This window comes from Stenella coeruleoalba, assembly GCF_951394435.1.
Source record: "Stenella coeruleoalba genome assembly, chromosome: 17".
NCBI classification, from domain to species: Eukaryota; Metazoa; Chordata; class Mammalia; order Artiodactyla; family Delphinidae; genus Stenella; species Stenella coeruleoalba.
The window spans coordinates 24,578,601-24,601,416 of record NC_137163.1 but is presented as its reverse complement, the minus strand read 5'-3'; the positions used below and the strand labels follow the sequence as shown (position 1 = coordinate 24,601,416).

The following is a 22,816-nucleotide window of genomic DNA, read 5'->3' as shown; positions in this document are numbered from 1 at the left end:
AAATGGGCATAGAGGGAACCTACCTCAACATAATAAAGGCCATATATGACAAACCCACAGCAAACATCATACTCAATGGTGAAAAACTGAAAGCATTTCCACTAAGATCAGGAACAAGACAAGGATGTCCAGTCTCACCACTCTTATTCAACATAGTTTTGGAAGTCCTAGCCACAGCAATCAGAGAAGAAAAAGAAATAAAAGGAATATAAATTGGAAAAGAACAGGTAAAACAGTCACTGTTTGCTGATGACATGATACTGTACATAGAAAATCCTGAATATGCCACCAGAAAACTACTAGAACTAATCAATGAATTTGGTAAGGTTGCAGTATTCAAAATTAATGCAAACAAACCTCTGGCATTCCTATACACCAATAATGAAAAATCAGAAAGAGAAATTAAGGAAAAACTTCCATTTACCATTGCAACAAAAAGAATAGAATACCTTGGAATAAACCTGCCTAAGGAGGCAAAAGACTTGTACTCAGAAACCTATAAAACACTGATGAAAGAAATCAAATATGACATAAACAGATGGAGAAATATACCATGTTCTTGGATTGGAAGAATCAATATTGTGAAAATGACTATACTACCCAAAACAATCTACAGATTCAATGCCATCCCTATCAAACTACCAATGGCACTCTTCAAAGAATTAGAACAAAAAATTTTACAATTCATATGGAAACACAAAAGACCCTGAATAGTTAAAGCAATCTTGAGAAAGAAAAACAGCTTGAGGAATCAGGCTCCCCAACTTCAAAATACACCAGAAAGCTACAGTAATCAAGACAGTATGGTACTGGCACAAAAACAGAAATATAGATCAATGGTACAGGATAGAATGCCCAGAGATAAACGTATGCACATACAATCACCTAATTTATGACAAAGGAGGCAAGAATATACAATGGAGAAAAGACAGCCTCTTCAATAAGTGGTGCTGGGAAAACTGGAGAGCTACATGTAAAAGAATGAAATTAGAACACTCCCTAACACCATACACAAAAATAAACTACAAATGGATTAAACACTTAAATGTAAGACCAGACACTATAAAACTCTTAGAGGAAAACACAGGAAAAACACTCTTTGACATAAAACAGAGCAATATTTTTTTTACCCACCTCCTAGAGTAACGGAAATAAAAACAAAAATAAACAAATGGGACTTTATTCAACTTAAAAGCTTTTGCACAGCAAAGGAAACCATAAACAAGACAAAAAGACAACCCTCAGAATCTGAGAAAATACTTGCAAATAAAACAACAAAGGATCATTCTCCAAAATATACAAATAGCTCATGGAGCTCCATATGAAAAAAACAAACAATCCACTGAAAAATTGGGCGGAAGACCCAAAAAGACATTTCACCAAGGAAGACATACAGATGGCCAAGAGGCACATGAAAAGATGCTCAACATCACTAATTACTAGAGAAATGCAAATCAAAACTACAATGAGGTATCACCTCATGCCAGTCAGAATGGCCATGATCAAAAAATCTAGAAACAATAAATGCTGGAAAGGGTGTGGAGAAAAGGGAACCCTCCTGCACTGTTGGTGGGAATGTAACTTGATATAACCACTATGGAAAACAGTATGGAGGTTCCTTAAAAAACTAAAATTAGAACTACCATATGACCCAGAAATCCCACTACTGGGCATATAATACACCCTGAGAAAACCATAATTCAAAAAGAGACATATACCACAATGTTCTTTGCAGCACTATTTACAATAGCCAGGACATGGAACCAACCTAAGTGTCCATTGACAGATTAATGGCTAAAGAACATGTGGCACATATTTACAATGGAATATTACTCAGCCATAAAAAGGAATGAAATTGAGCTATTTGTAGTGAGGTGGATGGATCTAGAGACTGTCATACAGAGTGAAGTAAGTCAGGAAGAGAAAAACAAATACTGTATGCTAACGCATATATATGGAATCTAAAAAAAAAAAAAAAGAAATGGTACTGATGAACCTAGTTGCAGGGCAAGAATAAAGAAGTAGACATAGAGAATGGACTTGAGGACATGGGGTGGGAGGGGGAAGCTGGGGCAAAGTGAGAGTAGCATCCACATATATACACTACCGAATGTAAAATAGTTGGTTGGTGGGAAGCAGCAGCATAGCACAGGGAGATCAGCTCGGTGCTTTGCGATGACCTAGAGGAGTGGGATAGCGAAGATGGGAGGGAACCTCAAGAGGGAGGGGATATGACGACATGTGTATGCATATGGCTGATTCACTTTGTTGTGCAACAGAAACTAACACAGTATTGTGAAGCAATTATACTCCAATAAAGATCTATTTAAAAAAATAAATAGAATAAAGAACTAGTGAAGAAAATAATATAAAATTCAGTGCAATTCTCAAATAGTATCTAGTGATCCTTGTAATACATTGTGGCACATGTCAATAATATTAATACAGCATTATATCAATAACAGTAACAAATGCTATATCTTTTAGGATTTTATTATGGAAATAGTGAATCTTTTTTCAAGGGCACATTGCCTGAGAAATATAGTTAATAAAGTTCAAAAAAAAAAGATAACAACAACAAAAAAAATAAAGTTCAGATTCTAATTTTACCTCATTCAAATAAGAATATTGCCCTGAGAGGCTGAGGGAATTTGACGGCATAGAAAAGAAGATGAAGTCAGGTTCATCAAGCCCTATGCACTTGCTAGAGAAGGACCACATAGATAGCTCTGAGTCCTCCAGCAGCAAAAAAGAAACTCAGTCAGCTCCCCAACAATTTTTGAAATAATTAGTTTCCTTAGGAACATGGTTAATTTTGAACCAAGAGGTTACAAAAATTATTCCTATTTTATGTAAAGGATGATGTGTGATATGCTGCTCTTAAATTATGTATGCAAGCATAATACAAACTGTAATCATTTTAGACCCATGTAGTTGGATGTTACAATGTCTATTTTAACTACTCTTAAATTTCCTTTTGTGTATATACTTTTATTCAGCAAATATTTATTGTGCTCTTACTCTTCTAGGCACTTGAGATACATCAATGAACAACACAAAGATGACTGCTTTGGTGGAGCTCACATCCAAAAGTATCACATACTCGTAAATCAACTATACCTCAATAAAAAATAATTTAATTTATTTATATATATAATTAATTATATAATAATAATATTATAATTATTATATTATAATTTAATTATAATAAAATACTTTTAATTTAAAATTAAAAAAACAAAAATATCACATACTCATTAAATCCTTAATAGTGCAGATACATAATCAAAGTTTAAGTTAATTTTGATTAAGTATTACAGTCATTGGAACTGCACTGTTTGTGTAAAATATCATAACTTTAAATATTTAATTTTAAATCTTAGACTTTTAAGATCTGAAATAGTATAGTAAAAATAGCTAAACTGCACTAAATATTTACTAATGATATACATCACGATAAATATTTTACATTCATTTTATCATATAAAGTTCAAAACAACTTATCTGAGAGGTACTATTACTAACACCATTATGAAAATGAAGAAATGGACTTGTGCCCTAGGCCACTTAAGACTGAACGTAGAGAATCAGCATTTAAGCCTAGGTCTCCCAGCTGTTTATTTCAAACGGATGAAAATCATGCTCAAGGTCATGCAGCAGTTTTATACTAGAAATAGGCCTAATATGATTGTCAAATTATTTATTTTATATTCTCATAGCAATAGAATGGTATCAAGGAAGGTTATGTTATTCTTTCATTATAAAGTAAAAGAAAATAACTTTACATATAGTAGATGAGTACCACAATATATCTTTTCAATATACTTATTCTAGTATAAAAGCAGAGATAAATCTTGCCTATCCACCATGCCTTGCTTGGCTGCCTTGCCTTGACTTGCTTAATTTGACTGTGTATTAAAATTAATTCAATCCTTTTTTCATGGTTAGAATTTGTAAGGCCTCAGAAAGACATCATTTCCCCCTATATAGTTGACTGAAAATAGCATTATTTAAAACTCTACCTAACTGAAGCTTGCTTTGATTTAGGTTCCTTTTTTTTCTAAAACACAATATAGAAAATGCTTAGAGTTAGATCGTTAATAGCTGTTTGGAGGCTAAAAAGCTTTCATATTTTTATTATTCCTCTCACCTTGGTATACAATGTGGAACCCTTGTTTGTTTTGTGAATAGTCACTGTGAAAATACAAGCTGGTTTCATGGGTCGTGCTAAATAGGGAAGATGATATTTGAGGACCACTAAGTCGGCCAATAACAGTACTAGTTTCTGCAGATCCACTTCTTACTTCCAAATAATCATGTATGGTTTCTGTAGAAAAATTTACAAACTGCAGATGCACACCTAAGGAAGAAAAACAAACATAATGCTACTCTATGTTTTTTACCAAATTAAATGCACACATATACACAAACACATGCTCGCATTAATGTGCTTAAGATACGTTTCCATTTAAGTTGAGAGGCATACTCTCAAGATCTGGGCCATGGGTCTTCTGTCTGCCCAGGGCAATTAGCTGTGCTATAGTTGAAAGTAACAGAATACTGTTCTCAAATGCCCACTATTTGTCACATGGGAAAATCTCATTTTACTACATTGTCACCATAGCAAAACTAATCAAGAAAGTGGCTTTCTTGCTCTTTAATACCATTTAAAACTGTATCAACCAATTTTTAAAGATGAAAAGCCACTCAATAATTTGTATTTTGTAAAAGGGCAATTTGAAGCCAAAATATGATTGCAAAGTTTTATATATTAACATAATCAGATTTCACGACTGTGTTAGAAATTAGTCATATACAGGGGATAAATTAACTTCTCCAAAATATCATTTTTAAGCATGTAATTTTCAGCGTGCTCTTTTAGTATTTTCTCATCAGAAGATAAAGCCAAATTTTATGTAATATTCCCAATAAAATCTAGGGGTTATTGCTATATGCTATCATATTACAAAATAGTCTTAATATCTTTATAAACATAACTAGAATATGAGGTAGTTAAATATCTCTGGGATGGAGAAAAATAAAATAAAACCTTTATTGAGGTATGTTTCCTTAATTCAATTAATATTTGATTTTTACTGAATTTGATGGGTTTTTTTCCACAACTACCATTCTGCAAATTGTTAGTAATAAAATCTGACATTTATTGTGTTTTCTTTTTGCTAGGCACTGTTTTAAGTTTTTATACATGCTAACTTATTTAATGCTCATAGTTACAAGAATGAGGAAACTGAGGCACAGAGAAGCTAAATAATATTGCTGTTTACACAACATCCTAAAAGAGGTGAAATTCAAACGCAGACATTCTGGCTCCTGAGCTCTTGCTCTTAATAACTAGTGAGGTTCTCAAGTGAAGTCATATTTTGTTCCTGGAAAAAGAGTTCCATGGAAATTTGCTGTTACATTGAAAAAGAGTTCCATGAACAAATAAATTTGGGAATTACTGAAAATATGCTTTAAAATATTAAACACATTCCTGGACAATCAGACAATCTTCTTAAAACTTTGAATGTACTATCTTAATATGTGAGGCTACAAGAAGTGCATATTTTTCTAAAGTTTTCCTGAGCCCCTTTTCACAAATTATGTTGTCCATAATTGTTTCACAGGCAAGAGAAAATACTTCTTTAACTGTTGATGTGTATTCAATTTTCTTTTAAACATTTATAAATTATCTATTCAAATACATTAGAAGCAATATTTGATTTAGCCAAAACTCAAAGAAAACAGTGGGATTATTTAAATGTAACCAAATCAGAAATGGTCTCATGTTTTCATTTCTAAAATAGAGATGCATATTCTTTTTAATTTTTAATAAACTTGGTTTTTAAAATCAATGAAGTATTAGCAAGAGCTAAGTTGAAGGTGACATAATGACACTATTGCAAATACACGTAATAATTTATTTTAAAATAATTCACTTAGCTCCATAAATGACATGGGATGAGCCCTCTTAAGTGGCTAGTAAAAGACATAAGGATAACCATACTGTTTCAAATCTATTATTCATTTATTCTCTTTCAATCAAAGGGCATAGAATTTGACTACAACTTCAAATTAAGGGTATTCCCATGTTGTAGCCAGAATAATTCTCATTAGAAAGCCCCCCAGCATTCTTCTCTCAGTGGCCTACTGGTCTCCCAAAACCTCAGGCCAGTCATATAGTGTTCAAGTTTGTTGAATTTCTTTAGCTTTCTTATCTGCATTTTTCCATGTGTCAGTCTGTTTACCTAGAATTTCTTTCCTGTTCCTCACAAGCTGACCCTCTTTTATGGGCTTACTCTTACTTATATTTAAAGCCACAGTTCACACATCACTTCCTCTGATAAACCTTTTTTGCATTTCCTGGACTAGGCTGGATGCCTGTGTACAATCCTGTACTCTTTATTATACTTCACTGCAATAACTATTTGTCTCCTCATTGTGACTGTAACTTAACTGGGAAAAGGTACAAAGTCTGTTTTACTATGCATTTTATCCCTAGCACCTAGCACAATACCTGGAGTATAATGTGTACATGCTCAGTACAGAATTGTCAAAACTATGAGTTTCTGTGAATTTATGTAAAACATTTCAACATGAATTTTCATTCTGAGGCTATAGATGCTTTTGGGTAAATGAGGTACCTAAATTTAGTCCTCAATAAGTGAGATAGTATGGAATATCTTAATTGCTCTAAATCCACCAGGTTTGTACTTCAAGGAGTATCTACTCATCTTATTCTTCTGTGATTTAATGAATAAGTCTATCCTCAATCTAACACTTCTATTTATGCATTTACAGACTAATGGGATATAAAAAAGCTGCAAAAGAATACGTTAGTGACACAAGAGGGAAAATAATTTATTAAATGTAATATATATATAATGCAATATATCCAAACACTGGCAATTGTAATATTAGAATTAGAAAGGTATTACATCTACACAGGTATTTAAATCTAACAGTAGAAAAATTGTACTAATACTTTTCAAATGTAAATCTTATTTATTTACAATGGCAGCTGGATTCAATAGATTACCAGAAAATAATTTATCTATGTACTGCTTGGTTTCAACAAGTAGAAAAGAGTTACAGAAACAATTATACATGAAAATCATGTTGAACTTAATCATTGCTACACACATCTAACTCAGACTATATCTGTACATATTGATTGGAAAGTATCATAAACTGTATCTATTTATCATCTATGTATGAAATTTTAAAATGCCCATATTCTTTCCATTATCCAAGTACTCCAAGTGAAATGTATATAATCCCAAAGTAAACTATAATTTGTGAATATTTCATAAGTTCTTATTAGACTTTGTTATTTCTTTGTAAGGATGCATTAATAATATAAAAATACTCTTTCACGTGTTTTTAATATACATACCAAAACCTATGGGCAGCTTGATTGTCCACGTACAATCTAAACTGCTGGGGTAGTTTCCAGGAAACCCAGGGCTGAGGATCACACCACTGAAATCTGACATAGAACCACCACACTGCGCTGCAAGAGAATAGAGGTCCCACTTAAGCCAAAGTACTTTATTGTATTAAAAACAGACTGAAATTCTTTCAAGTCTGAATCAAGTGTCTGAGTTAAAACTGGTATAAATTTGAATATTGTCAACTCTCATTCACCATGTACTAGTAATCAAATATAATCAATTGACAAGGCATTTTGTAAAAGAGCATAAAAGGGTAACATATTTCTTTCCTCAGCAGTAAATACAAGCTAAATCAATTATTGTACAGAAAGGAGTAGCTCATGTGCAGTGAATACAATCAAACAAGGAGCACATATCCTTTTCCATAGCAAGCAGTACATTTCTCATCCTGAAGTACTTCTAGAAATGTTGGGATTCATTCAAAAGATAATATAATTTATAGTAAAATCAAGCCAGCAACATACTATATTGATGAGGGATTCATTTTCACAATAAATGAATTCATTTTCCTCTTTTTGTGAGGAGGCTGAAGATTTTTAAGAAAAATATTGGTTTCTATCAGTAATATGCAAGGGATTCACAGACCATCAGATACTGTCTCACTTTATCCTAAAATATCTGGACAAAAAATAGGGAAGTATAAAACAAGTAAAAAGATGAACCCATGTTTGAGAATTTAGGCATAAATGTATGCTTTTTGTAGAATCTGAATTATACTGATTTACAATTGATAAGCTAACCATAAATTATAAGAACAAATAATTACCCAAGTTTTAACTTTTACATGATTAGATAGAACTATTTAACATGTATTAATAGGTCAATTGTATTTTAGAAGCTAATTCTTTCCTCTAAGTATACATTTTTATCATTTTATCATAGAAGTACTAAAATACACATCTCAATTGAGGGTTGAAGAATCAAATTTCATGAATGCACATCAAGTTTGAAATTTACCCATACACTTACCTACAATTTCATTCATTTATTTATTGTTATGAATAGCAACAGATAGATAATCAAACTTCAGGTTATATATCATAAAGGCAAATTCAGTAGAACAATTTATCAATGTTCTATGTGATATCAATAGCCAGTTTGACAGCTATGTTTAAATATGTGAACTGAATAAATTATGTATAAAGCAGATTTTACTAAGGGTATATATATAACCTTGTAGTTAATGTGCATATAAACCTTTCTTTTGAAGTTGTAATTACCATTGAGATCTAAAGATACACCTTTATATTTTTCCATCCTTCTCAAATCTCAGTTCATCCATCTTTAAACCAGAACAATTTTCAACATGTATAAACCACTAATGTTCACCAATTCATTTTCCTAAAATTTGATTGCCCACATATGTTCATTACACAATCTGATAATTAGGGAGTGGTAGAGAAAATATTTTGGCCAATGAAAAGTACTTTTAAGTTTCTGGCAAGAATGCAATTGTAGGTTTGTTTTGCTTTATTCTGAATTTTGAGTGAAAGAACACAAGGGCTCTTTTGCTTTCTTGCCTTCACTATCTCAAGTGTTTGAGCTGTTCACTGCCCCTCTAATTCTGCTGTTTTCTATCTCTTTAGAAATGAGCTGAAAATCCTGGCCTCTGCATGGTCCACCTTTCTAGAGTGTAAATCCCAAAATCAGAGAAGAAAGAAGGAAAGAATAAAAAGTAAACAGATAATGAAAGAGAAAGAATAACAAACCATAAAGGATGAGAAGAAAAATCCAAAAAGTGCATCTGCCTTCAGTTCCGTACTCATGTCTATTTTCTCAGAGACTCTGCAATTTCATGCACCCCTAGGCCTTGATAGAGAATGCTGTGTTTCACCAGAAGTTTCACAGTAGACTTTTTTGAGGCCCATTATACTGTTTTTCTTAAGGACACAACCATAGCGTAGTCCTCCGAGATAAAATCATCTTTGATTCTTCCTTCAGATTTGTCTCTATTATGTAAAAATCTCAAGTGACTTTTCTTTCCTTCCATCAAAATATCTGGCAGACTGTTTATTTTCCAGTTCATGAGACTGTAACCTTGATACCTGATTACTAGAGTTTTAAGACATTCTCTGAATCAGCCTCCTGCCTTCAGTTTCTCCTTATGATATGGCCATGATGTCAATTTAGACACTTTGTCTATCAAATATAGTACAAGTTTACTGTCCAAAATTTATAAAATATCAAAAAAAAAAAGAATACAAAAGAAATAAGAGTGCTCTGGAATTCCACTACCCATAGATAGCCTGTCGACCTTTATATTCTTTTATTTCTCTGCAGAAAAATACATATGCACGTATATGTGTTTATATGTTTACATATATAATGAAAATAAGATCATACTGTGAATCACTTTAAGCCTTGTTACATTTTACTATATATTATAAACTTTGAGTTATTAAATATTCCATTATAATGTTCACTTCCTTTTTCCCCATTATTGGATCCTTAAATTATTGCATATTTTCACTATAATAACTACCGCTATGAATGCCCTGTGTATTTCAGGTTCAGTGCTAAATACTTTTATGCATTCTCTCATTTAATTCTCACGATGGGCCTATGAGGTGGACATTACTATCCCATTCAACAGATGAGCAAACAGAATAATACATTTGTCATACACAGCTATTGTACCTTAGCTGAAAATCAAATGAAGATATATTGGACATCAAAATATAAGTGTTTAATACAGTTTCATACAAATTTATCCTATATAATAAAATGTAAATTTTCCAGTTTAATTTTATTAAAATATCACTTCCATCTAGTACTTCCCTTGTTAACAATATACAATGGAATACAGGCAATCAAAATGTAGTATTTCACCTAAAAACTGAGCAATTTGTTAACAGTAATAATTGGTGCTAGCAATATAGCAAGATGGAAATTGTCATATCATAATTGAGTGGTATTTAAATTGATACAACCTTCTGAAAGCAATTTGGAAATATTAAAGCTTTTAAGTAGTTATATGCAATGACAGGAAGGCACATGAAAAACACTTATAAATAAAGAAATGTGTATAAATGTGTAAATGTGTACCAAATGTGTATAAATGTATATCAAAAAGACAAAAAACTAAGCTAACAAAAGAGAGTAACTATACAAATTAGACTATGCTATGTGCCATAAAGCCATTTTAAAAATCAAATTTTTAAAAACATGTTATGGTATGGGAAATTCTTCTAAGTGAATGTCAAGAAGGAAAACATTATAAAAAATATACATACTATAGAATCCCAAAACTTTAATTTGTTCATTAAACCATATTTATTGGATGCCTACTTAAGATAATAACTGTTCTTGGCACTGGGGATACAGTAATGAACAAAAGACCAAAACTCTGCTCTCGTATCAGCAGAATATATATAGTAATTATTTTGTCCTTTGTACTCTTTTATATTCTCAATTTTTGTACTTAATTGGATATACACACACATACAGACCCTACATACATAACACACACACACACATAAATGGCATTATCTGTATATATAAATTTTTATAATAGGCATTATATGTATATATACAATTTTATAACTGGCATTATATGCATAAATGATAATACCTGAAGAAATATATCATTCAAAAAATGTCATCCAATCTAAAGTCTGAATGCTTTTAATATCTTTTGCCAATTAAACACATCTTTACTCTTAAACATTATTTTCCAGTACTCTCCAACAAAAATTGCACCCGTGGTACATAGGCATTATGGACTGAATTGTGTCTCCCCCCAATATTCATATGTTAAAGCCCTAACTCCCAAATGCGACTGTATTTGGAAATGAGATACCTTCTTTAAAGGAGGTAATTAAGGTTAAACGAAGTCATAAGGGTGGAGCTCTAATTCAATTGTATTGGTGTCCTTATAAGAAGAGAAAGAGATAGGAGAGCTCCTTCACAGAGAAAAGACTATGTGAAGATGTAGGGAGAAGATAGTCTTCTACAAGCCAAGGAAAGAAGCTCTCGGAAGAAAACAACCTTGCCAGCTCCTTGATCTTGAACTTCTAGCTTCTAGAGCTGTGACAAAATAAATTCCCATTGTTGAAGCCACCCAGTCTGTAGTGTTAACGGCAGCCCAAGCAAACTAATATAATACAGGTTTGTTCACTGTACATGGTAGGGTATACAAGTCACACCAATTCTTTTGTTTTTGCCCTTTTTCTTACTCAGAAAGGGTAGTCTTCTTCATTCATTTATCTTAATTACACCTATCATCCAAAACTCTTTGTAAATTTTATGGACTGAATATATTTCCCAATGACTTCAATCAATACCAATCTCATCTTTCTTAAATTCTATCACATAGTCAATGGTATTATTTGACACTAAATTATTCTTATTTCATTTCTTTTATTTATACAACTCTAAATGGTAAACAAATGTTTTAATTATGGAGACCATACCTCAAACTTTTTTTTTCCTACTCTATAGAGCCCAGTATATTAATGGTTGCATACAGACACCAGAAATGAAAAAGAGAAAAAAAATTAAGGTGGATAGAAATAATTGGAAGCTGCATTAAATTAGGACAAAAATTTGGGCCCATACTTTCAAAGCCCCAAATGTTCTTTTGATACATCCTATATCTCAACTGCCTGTTACCAATGAAGACATCTCATGGGGTGTCATGCTCCCTTTGGTAGACTCCAGCTTCCTTATCTATTTTGGCTCAATAGTAAGCAATAGTATATTTTCCTGATCTATGAGTACTTCTACTACATCATATTGAGAAAACTCTCTGGGAATCAAAAAACTTAATAACTTTTCTCAATTTGTATTTTTAAGTCATCCATTGATATTAAAGTTTGGGGCAAAAAAAAGTAAAAATTTAAAATTAAAAAAGAAAAAAAATGTGAAGCATTTATCTCAAAATATAATTTCCATAAAACCTGACAAAAGGTAAACTATATGTTTGAACAACAACATACATAAGGTGTACCTTTAAAATTTGATACAGCTAATAAATGATTTATAGTTCTTTAACTTACCCAAACAAATTGGGATTGGGTAATTCCATCTTCTCACAGGCCCAGGCATGCATGTAATATGAGAATGACCCTATATAAACAAGACAATGCAGTTCAGCACACATTTTTAAAAGTGTAAATATAACATAGGATAGTGAATGATAATTATGAAAACAAACTTAATAATATATTACATTTTAATATTTTTCAACATTACTGGAAATATTAGTGTGACTTAAAACAAGAAAGGTAATAATATACACTTGTGATAAAATGTAAAAAATAATAAGCTTTTGGTAGAAAAATTAAGACTCTTTATCACATTAAAACTGTGGTTTTAACATTGTTCTACCAAAACATTTTCTACTAAGGTACTGCAATAATTATATGAAGGAAATGGCCATATACATAGTGATTTATAATAAATTGCAATAATATTCAAGGTGAGATAGATTAAAAAATGATTATAAAATTCTTTCATAAAAAATTGAAAAGTCAACTGAGGTATATTAAATTTTAAAGTCCAGAAAAACTTGATTTCACTTCTGAGACTAATAATTTGGGTTACAAGTTTAAAGACTATAAATTATTAATTTTTACTTTTCTTTCCTCTAAGGAATTTATTTACTTAACATGTGAAATTCTGTCTCAATTTTTTTTTTAATTTCTTAATAGGTCTATGCTTTAGGGAGATTTTTATGAGGTCATAAATTGAGACCTTCCAAAACACCTACAAAAGAGTATTAATATAAATACGTAAAGTCAGAATATACATTGCAAATCCACACTTTTAGCAATACTTATTTGTAGTTGATTTTTACTGATTCGGGGAATTTATTATCATGGAAGTTTCATTTAATGCTTTAAGTATCACTTTCATTTTTATTTCAAATTCTGAAAATCCAGGCGTTCAGTGGTCACATCCAATGTGAACAGAGAGAAAAGTGAACATTTATTTTGATTCAAAAATCATTTTTGATTATTTGCAAACACAACAAATTTATTCATTCCAGCAATTTCTCTCATGAATATCTCACTGACAAATTGAATAACTTTTGATTTAATGTTAAATTATGCAGCCTGAGATCAATATTGTTTTATAACCTGTGTATTATCAATGATTAGTCTGTTAAAATATTCTGAAAGGGTAATGGAAGTCAAAGCTAAAAGTTTAAAATAGACTTACCTGAAGAGAATAGCCTTGATCACACTGAAAGGATACTACATCACCAACCATGTATCTGTCTCCAATTTTATTCCCACTGCTAGGAGTTTGTGGTTCAGGACAGGAATCCAAACCAATAGCTAAGAATATTTAGTGATAATAATATAAGTAACTTTCAAATGATGAATGCTTAAATCATGCATATTAAATTACCAAAACTGAATATTGGTGTCATTAAAACTAGATTTTACATTGAGACATTAAGAATGTTCTGTGAACAAGATTTAACAGTATATGGTTAGAGCAATGTGCTTTGGAACTCCACCACAGAACTATTTCAATTTTCGTGGCACCAACCATTAATTAGATGTGTGATAATACGTGAATTCTTCTTTAACTCACAGCTTAAATGTCTTCTGTGAAATGAAACTAAAAATTCCTAAAAAGAAAATCCCTAAATAAAAATAAGAATAATAATTTATTGTGATAATAAAGTGAAATTATATCTGTAAAACATTCTTAGTAAAATGGCTAAAAAAATTATTTGCTATTTTGTCCATATCACCTGGTACCTTCTTCTGAGAGGGAGATTATGATATAATTCAAAACACTTCCATTGTTTTTACATCAACAACTTATTTTTCAACATAAAAGAATAAAAGCATACAGAAGTAAAAGGTTTTTCTGAAATGATTCATTTAGTTTAGCATTTTTAATTGAAATATAGTTGATTTACAATGTTGTGTTAATTTCTGCTGTACAGAAAAGTGATTCAGTTATATATATATATATATATATATATATATATATATATATATATATATATAATATATACTTTTTATATCCTTTTCCAGTATGGTTTATCACAGGATACTGAATATAGTTCTCTGTGCTATAGAGTGGGACCTTGTTGTTTATCCATTCTATATATAATAATTTGGATCTGCAAACCCCAAACTGCCACTCTGTCCCTCTTCCACCCTCCCCCTTGGTAACCACAAGTCTGTTCTCTATGTCTGTGAGTTTGTTTCTGTTTCATAGATAAGTTCATTTGTGTCATATTTTAGATTCCACATATAGGTGGTATCATATGGTATTTGTCTTTCTCTTTCTGACTTACTTCACTTAGTATGATCATCTCTAAGTCCATCTACATTCCTGCAAATGGCATTATTTCTAAAATGATTCATTTAAAGGAATAAAAATTGTTTGATGTTTTTGCCAAAACATTTTTTCAAACATGTGAATGTATTATTATTAAAAACTTTTTATCTTCAATAAGAGCCAATGTTTATTATCTATTTCTTTGTAGTTCACATTTTGAACTAATCTAATACATATTTGAATGGAGGGAGGAAGCAGTCACCACTCCAAAATCATTATATATATATGTGTGAATATATATATTCATTATAAATATTCACACTATATATTTATTTATTAAAAAACATTGAAAACTAAATTCTAAAGTATGACTATATCGTATATATTCCTTCTCTCTTTGACCATGTTATTTCCTTCTGATAGATGCTATCATACATAACACCACCCTCTCCATCACCTTTGTTGTATTTGACATAAACTAATAATGAATAATTATGTAAATAGTTGTTCAGTGTTTATCCCCCTCTGAAAATATAAGTTCCAGAAGGGCAGCTTGAAGCACAGAGTCTTAAGCAAGCACTCAATAAACATTCGTTGTATAGATGAATGAATAGTATATAAAAGAAAGTGCATCCCTATTTTATTTCTTAATAAATACAAACGTCTATCTCTGCAAATGGAAGATAGTTTATCTAATAACATAATGGTCAGAGTAGCTAAAAATGATGTCACATTAAAGGATAGAAAATTAAATAAAAGCAGTGACATGATGGAGTTATGGTTAGATCAGAAAGTAAGGCAGTAAAGAGGAGGAGTAAATTGGCCATTTGGGAATGCATTTGAGGCAGTCCTAAAGGAGACAGGGTCATGTGGACTGTAATTCCAATGCCTGGTGCGGCAATTAGTTAGGTCCCTAAACATATGTCAAATCCCATATTTCTTGATTTTTGTAATCTTGAATTTATAGAACTAGGAAAGATAAGTTACCATTAAGTTGTGACCTACTGTTAAAATTTTAAGGGTTAAATGTCTCACTTCCCCTACTAGATTTTGAGATCCAAGAAAGAAACTGTCTTATATTTACTTTCATCTCATTCAGCACCCACTAATGGGTCTTACACATTAAATTCATCTGATTTCATAGAGTCCTTTTTAAGAATTACTAATCAAAAAAAAGTTATGATGTAAGCATATATGTCTTGTCAGTATGATTTCACTTTCCTTTGGTAAGGACTCCTTAGTTTCTTGGGAGTCCTGAACAGTACGTTTATTACCGTTCACCATTAAGGCCATTTATGTGGTCATTCTTGCTGAGAAGGCCAAATTTAGTACCCGTTCATTTCTCTTTTCCTTCTTTCTATCAAGTACTCCATTCAGGGTCATACACATAGAAAACTATTAATATCTATAAGTGGTGATTTCCTCCTCTGGGAGGATAAATAAAACTATGGCACAGGGCTTCCCCGGTGGTGCAGTGGTTGAGAGTCCGCCTGCCAACACAGGGAACACGAGTTCGTTCCCCAGTTCGGGAAGATCCCACATGCCGCAGAGCGGCAAAGCCCGGGAGCCATGGTCGCTGAGCCTGCGCGTCCGGAGCCTGTGCTCCGCAACGGGAGAGGCCACAACAGTGAGAGGCCCGCGTACCACGTACCGCAAAAAACAAAAACAAAACAAAACAAAACAAAAAAACTACGGCACAGTGATGCCATAGAATATTGAGAGATTTTTAAGTGAGATTTTTCCATATTATATACAGACACAGCAAAATATTTATGAAAGAGTTTTAACTTTAAAATGTGATATAAAACTCTATAAACTATGCAATAACAATTTCGTAGGTTAAAAATTCTTATATGCAAATAATCACAGGGAAAAATAACCAAAAGGAAATATGTGAAATATTAGCAGTGGTTATGATTCTTCATGTGAGATTATTGGTGATTTTTATGTGTTTTCTTGTATATTCCTGCATTTCTGAAATTTTTATAATGGAATGTAAATAATAAAATCACTTATCTATTAGATGAATTAGTATTAGCAGAGAACTTGGGGGTACAAGAATATACTGCTTTCTATTTTTCTAGAAGAGATTGAGTTGGACCTGCTAATCTGTTTAATATGATTGTCTCAGGGAAGAAACCAAGGTAATGAAGTAATAGATAAGAAAGAGAAGTCATGTTGATGACCTCTCTCATTTTTTTGCATTTAATTATTTTACATGCACTAAAGAAAATAAAGCAGAGATATCTGAAAATGCTACAGTTCCTATTTTAAAGTCATTTGTTAATTTACAAAACAGTGATTAAATAGTTTAAAAAATGTCTTCTTTAATAATTATTTTTCATTTCTTTATAAGTAACAATAGCAATAACTTATTCATAGGAATCAACAAAGAAAAGGTATTTGTAAAAGTGTTGCAAAGGATTCTCTCCTACTTAACCAAGCCAATCAGCATATTGAGTCATTTTCATCCTTATGAGTGTAAATTTTGTAAAATTATGTGCTTGGCAATCAAAGATGCTCTCTGAGTGAATTTTTTTAATGAGAATTGGATCAATTAACTAGGTGTTGTAGCCAAAAAAAAAAACAGAAATGAATACAGGAACAAATCTATATCAAAAATTGCACAGAGTTAATTACACCTGCTGTCAAATTACTGTGGTTAGTTACCCTGGCTGAAAACATTAAAACCTCAGTTCTTCAATTTCCAACATTTATTTATAAACAAAAATTATTCTTTCCAATTCTGACCACAAGGCAACCTGGAGGAGAAAATGGTGTTAATCATATCATTTATATCTGATCATTCTGCACATATATATATATATATATATATATATATATATATATATATATATATAGTATTCCATAATGATTTTAACGAGTCTTTAATGCAATGAGAGAGGGAGACAGGGAGGATAAGAAAGCTAAATTATTGCTAAGACTCCCAGCAACATTGTTTTGTAAAAAGAAAAACCCCTTCATGAATTTGACATGACAACCCATGTATAAATTTATTGAAAATGAAGACCAAAAATACTGGATTTGCATTCATGTGAGAAAAGAACAGGAACTGAACCACGTCTGTGAACAAGAGGTTGTATTCAGTGATAGTGAAGATCTTGTTATTTTAAACATATCACATGTCTTCAATTTAAAATTTTTTCTCTAAATAATGAATACAAATAACCATTATTTCTATGTTTGCACCATATTTAAGTGTTTTTTAATATGCTAGAATTATCATTTGGCATTCCATATTTATCATTATAACAGTTTGAGAATAATGTAGAAGTTGATGATAATCAAAGGGTGAATTCAATATGAGCTGGGCTACTAGTTTCTGGGCTTGTAGAAATCAGCAATGATAAGCATGCAGACTTTTTTCACCATAATGTACCTTGGATTAATTAATTAATCTACTAAAGAAAATTTGTCAAATACTATTGTTACATGTAATTGAATGTCGATTAAATTCTTTTAGAAGGAACAATTCTGACTTCAGAATTGTTCCTTCAGAACATCAATAGTCACTGATGAGCAGCAGTATAAGTTCAGGAACATGTGGTACAGGCTTCTCTCACGTTTACCTTGATCCTTTTATTTACTTACTTTACTTTCGTTTACCTTACTTAACATTTAACTCAGCATTACTCTGAGAAACTAATTGAATATTCAGTAATAGATACTACTTATCAAATTTTAGCCTACAGAATAAGGATAAGTGAAACGATAAAATAAATAGAATCTGGCACGTAGGTACCATTCATTCATTACATAAGTAATTATTGAGTACCTATTGTGTACTCTTATTGTGTTACATACATGCTGGAAATGCAAAGATCAATTAGCAACATAAGCAGTCACGCTCTGAAGAAATTCTTGGTGGAGCAAGAGAGGGGGTTGGTTTAAAAGATGATTTCAGTGTAATTGAACAATCACAATATATGAAGGTTGTCTTCTGTTTAAATAATTATTTCACAGGAACTAACCTATGTGAATACCAAAACATAATACATTTTACCAATTCATGATAATGAAGGGGAAGGTGAATATGCTGTCCTGGCATGTTAAATGAATAATGTTTTAAATTATTTTTCCTTGTTTTATGGAAAAAAGGAGGGAGTGTTTTTTGGTAAAACATACTGTAGTGTTTTGGGAAAGGCAGCAAGAAATGAAGCTGCAAAGGGAGGCAGGATGCAGGTTGTGTAAACAGTCTTATAATCTTAAACAGTGTAGAAAGTTGTAGTTTCCTTCTGTGAGTAATGGAGGGAAAATTCAGTTATTAAGAACACAACCTCTGTCCTCTGTGTGCATCCTGGTTTCACTAGTTTCTTGCTTTTTAATTTTTATTTTTATAAAGTCTGAGATGATTTCTATGTCTCAGTTCCCTCACCTATAAAATGGATGCAAAAATACCAACCAACTTCATAGGAATATGGTGATGCATAAAGAAAACAATACATGCATAACACTTAGATAGTCCCAGGAACATGGGAAGCTCTCAACAAATGTTAACTGGCATTAGTGAATGGTTTTAAGCATGGAAGTGAGGTTGTCCATTTGCATTCTACTAAGGACATTTCTTTTTTCTGTTCTCATGAAAGTATGTCTCTGTATGTTTAAGATCAATAGGTCCCATATAAATACTCTAGGAGTATAAAGAACACATGTAAAGATTTCTATAGAGGGCCCAAAACTGAAGTACCTTCAGTTTTATAATTAATTCACAATGAAAAGTTTCTATATACAGCTAAACATATTGGCTTTTCTATGAGAAAATCCAGGAGACCAAGAGCAGTGTTATTGCCTCAAGATATAACCAGAGAAACTTTAGGAATACAAAAGTACAATGCTTTCCAAATTCAGAAACTTAGGCTGAGACATCTCTAAGTCAACAGCACAAAGACATGAAAAGTTAGATGATCATGAAATAAAGTTGGTTAAAAGAAAAGAGCAAACTATGCTAAAATTAGAATGGCCCTATATGATTAAGGAATGAAATGTGCTTATAAAGATCAATTATACTTATTTGTGTGTAATATATTCTAAGTTAATGGCAATTTAGATTAGAAATGACAAATATTAATAATTTAATTTGGGCAGGACATGTTTCTATAATTAATAGAAGATGATATGCATAAATTGGAACAAGAGATGATATGAGATGATATGCATAAATTGGAATAAGAAAACTAGTTTAGGTAAAAATATAAATCTTACAATCACTATTTTTCACAAATAATCAATTATCTAATTAGCCCAAAGGAGGAAAATATTTTTAGTGATTATAAAAATAAACTCATTAAGACCTAATGCATTATGTCTTAAGCATATTGCTCAAGGAAGGAGAGCAGTAAAATAACTATCATGTTGAATTGATATCTTTTGTAATTTATAAGCTACAGTTAAATGGATACATTTCTGAGCATTTAATATTTTATGACTTTTTATGATTTGGGTATTCAGACTAGCCCTCTAACTATTGCACAAGATGAAAAGATGTTTTCAGACCACCTGAGTTTTCACAAGATTGACAGAGAAATTATTAGTGGCAGGTATCATGAGTGCTCTCAGGTGTGGGAGGAGAAAAAAATCTATTCCTTAAGGTAACATTACTTTTGTCTTCCTCAGAGACTACATCCTGAGATCTTTGAGCACCCCTAAATTTGTAACACCATTACTGCATGCAGTTTCTCCTTTTAAAATATGTACACTTTATAAGTTCAAAACCAAAAACTGCTCATTGATTTATTGATGTTCATTACCCCTCTAGGATTCTCCAGTAGTGAGATTTATATGTGTGCCTCCACAAATATTAGGAAATATGAGGGAAATTACACATGTATATTATAATCAAATAGTCATTTCAAGACTGTTAATGATGAGGCTGGACCCAGAATCCAAGTGGCAAAGCAACTAGAAACTACAAGTTCTCTTTGTGGAAGCCTATTAACAACTGATATAATTAATGGCCTTTCTTGCACTCGGGACATTTTCCCTAGCAACAAATACATTTGTGCAAGACATGCAATTATAACCAAAATCATATATGTCTAAAACACACTCACACAAATTGAAGAATAGATTCCCATCTCTCAGTGCTCTTGTGGATCAGGAAACAGAAAAAATGTGATAACTTCACAGAAGAAAAATGTTGGAAAAAATATATTAACTCAGAGTAGCTACATCTATTCACATGACTACTAAACCAGTACACATTCCCAACACAAAGAATGATGTAGCTTCATCTCAACTTATGATAGCCCATATCAGAAAATGTAAATCAGACTCTCTTAACAAGTGTTTCAGCTTATCTTGATTAAGCAGAGAAAACTGTATTCTCTAACCTCTGGAACGCTGGTATATTTGCCTTAGCTGTAGTTGTGTCTCCTAAGGTTGCTAGGCAAACATTTCTTCTTCCTACCTTCTTTCTCTTCAACATTCAATCCCTTTTGTTATTAACAGAAAGCAAGATTGACATTTTTTTCTTAATATTTTAATTAATATTGGCTACTTCATTATATATCAGGTAATTTGTTAGCATAAAATTAATAGAATTCATCAAAGTTTCAGAAACATGTAATTGGAGTAAATTTCCAAATTTATATTTATTACCTCACTTTGTGTGTCTGTAACTTAGAAAAAATGCTCTGATTTGTGGAACAACTACAACCTCTAAGAGAGCATAGTTTGAGCAGTATGACCATAAATGTTAAAAAATATATTCATGAAGGTGGTCAGAAGGTACAAACTTCCAGTTATTAGATAAATAAGTGTAATGTACTAGGGGTGCAATATACGACATGATGGCTACAGTTAACACTGCTGTATGATATACAGAAAAGTTAAAAGAGAGTAGATCTTAAGAGTTCTCATCACAAGGAGAAATTTTTTTCCTTTCTGTTTTTGTATCTATATGAGATGACAGATAAACCTGTTGCAGTAATCTAAATCTGTGGTAGTAATCATTTCACAATATACGTAAATCAAACCACCATTTCATACACCTTAAACTTAAACAATGATGTATGTAAATTATTTCTCAATAAAACTGGAAAAGATTTTTTAAAAAGTATTTGGAGACTAAAAGGTAGAAATATTAATCTCTATTTTCTAGAATTTTATTACTCAATTTCAAATGTTCTTCTATCTATGGAAGCTAAAGATTCAAATAGATATAAAAATGGGATTCTAAATCATTTTTGTCCACTACATTATATGTCCTCTGAAGTATCTATCTGGGATATGTGAGTATTAAGAGAATACTGAATTTATAGTTTAAAAGAAAAAAAATCAATTTTTTATTGATTATCATAATTTGATTAACTTCTAAAAGCCTAACTGGTAAATTAATAAGTTTGACAGGGCATTCAACCCATTTCCAATCTTTAGGAAAACAGCTTTCAAAGCCATCTTGGTATTTGTCTTATGTATATGTATAGCTGATTCACTTTGTTATAAAGCAGAAACTAACACACCATTGTAAAGCAATTACACTCCAATAAAGATGTAAAAAAAAAAAGCCATCTTGGAAGACAGGTGTCTAATCCTAAATTCAGAAGTTCCCAGAAGGGGTTACATAATCTTTCAATAACTGATACTAACATTTAACACTTTTTACTGCCAGAAAAAAAGCTTTACCCAAACTGAACTTCTCTTCATGAATCGCTATGAATTATCTTCAAAATTCCTATAGAACATCCTTAGTCTACTGACTAGGCCTGTACTTAGTGTCCTAGTGTGGTAGAAAGGATTTTGGCTCCCATGATGTTACACCGGCAAGCATGCTATGTTACATGGCAAAATGAATTTGTGGATAAAATTAAGAAGGCTAATAAGCTGACCATAAAATATACAGGTTATTGGATGATTACCGGATGATTTTATATATATATGTAAAATGTGGTATCCTTTTACCATTTTTTCTTACATTGCAAGTAGCACCAAATGCACCTTCCATGTAAGTTTCATTCTTGAACGCTTATACCTAAACTGGCATTATCATTAGTTAAACTGGGAAGTACTTTTGGTTCCTAGATCCCACTGCAAGGTGTGAGATCTAATATTATAGATAAATAAAAGTGTTATGTTGATTTTAATTTATTTAATTTAAT

The 22,816-nt window shown here is 31.5% G+C and overlaps 1 protein-coding gene across 3 annotated transcripts in view; it reads right to left on the bottom strand.

Moving 5' to 3' along the window:
• CSMD3 (CUB and Sushi multiple domains 3) overlaps positions 1 to 22,816 on the bottom strand; it is a gene marked incomplete at its 5' end in the record, with an annotated part of 1,071,061 nt that overhangs the window by 113,769 nt on the left and 934,476 nt on the right. For all 3 annotated transcript variants that reach the window (XM_079901374.1, XM_079901375.1, XM_079901376.1), the window contains 4 exons: positions 4,151 to 4,360; positions 7,397 to 7,513; positions 12,452 to 12,521; positions 13,617 to 13,735. In XM_079901374.1, coding sequence (XP_079757500.1) covers positions 4,151 to 4,360; positions 7,397 to 7,513; positions 12,452 to 12,521; positions 13,617 to 13,735 — 516 coding nt within the window. The remainder of the gene's footprint in view (positions 1 to 4,150; positions 4,361 to 7,396; positions 7,514 to 12,451; positions 12,522 to 13,616; positions 13,736 to 22,816) is intronic.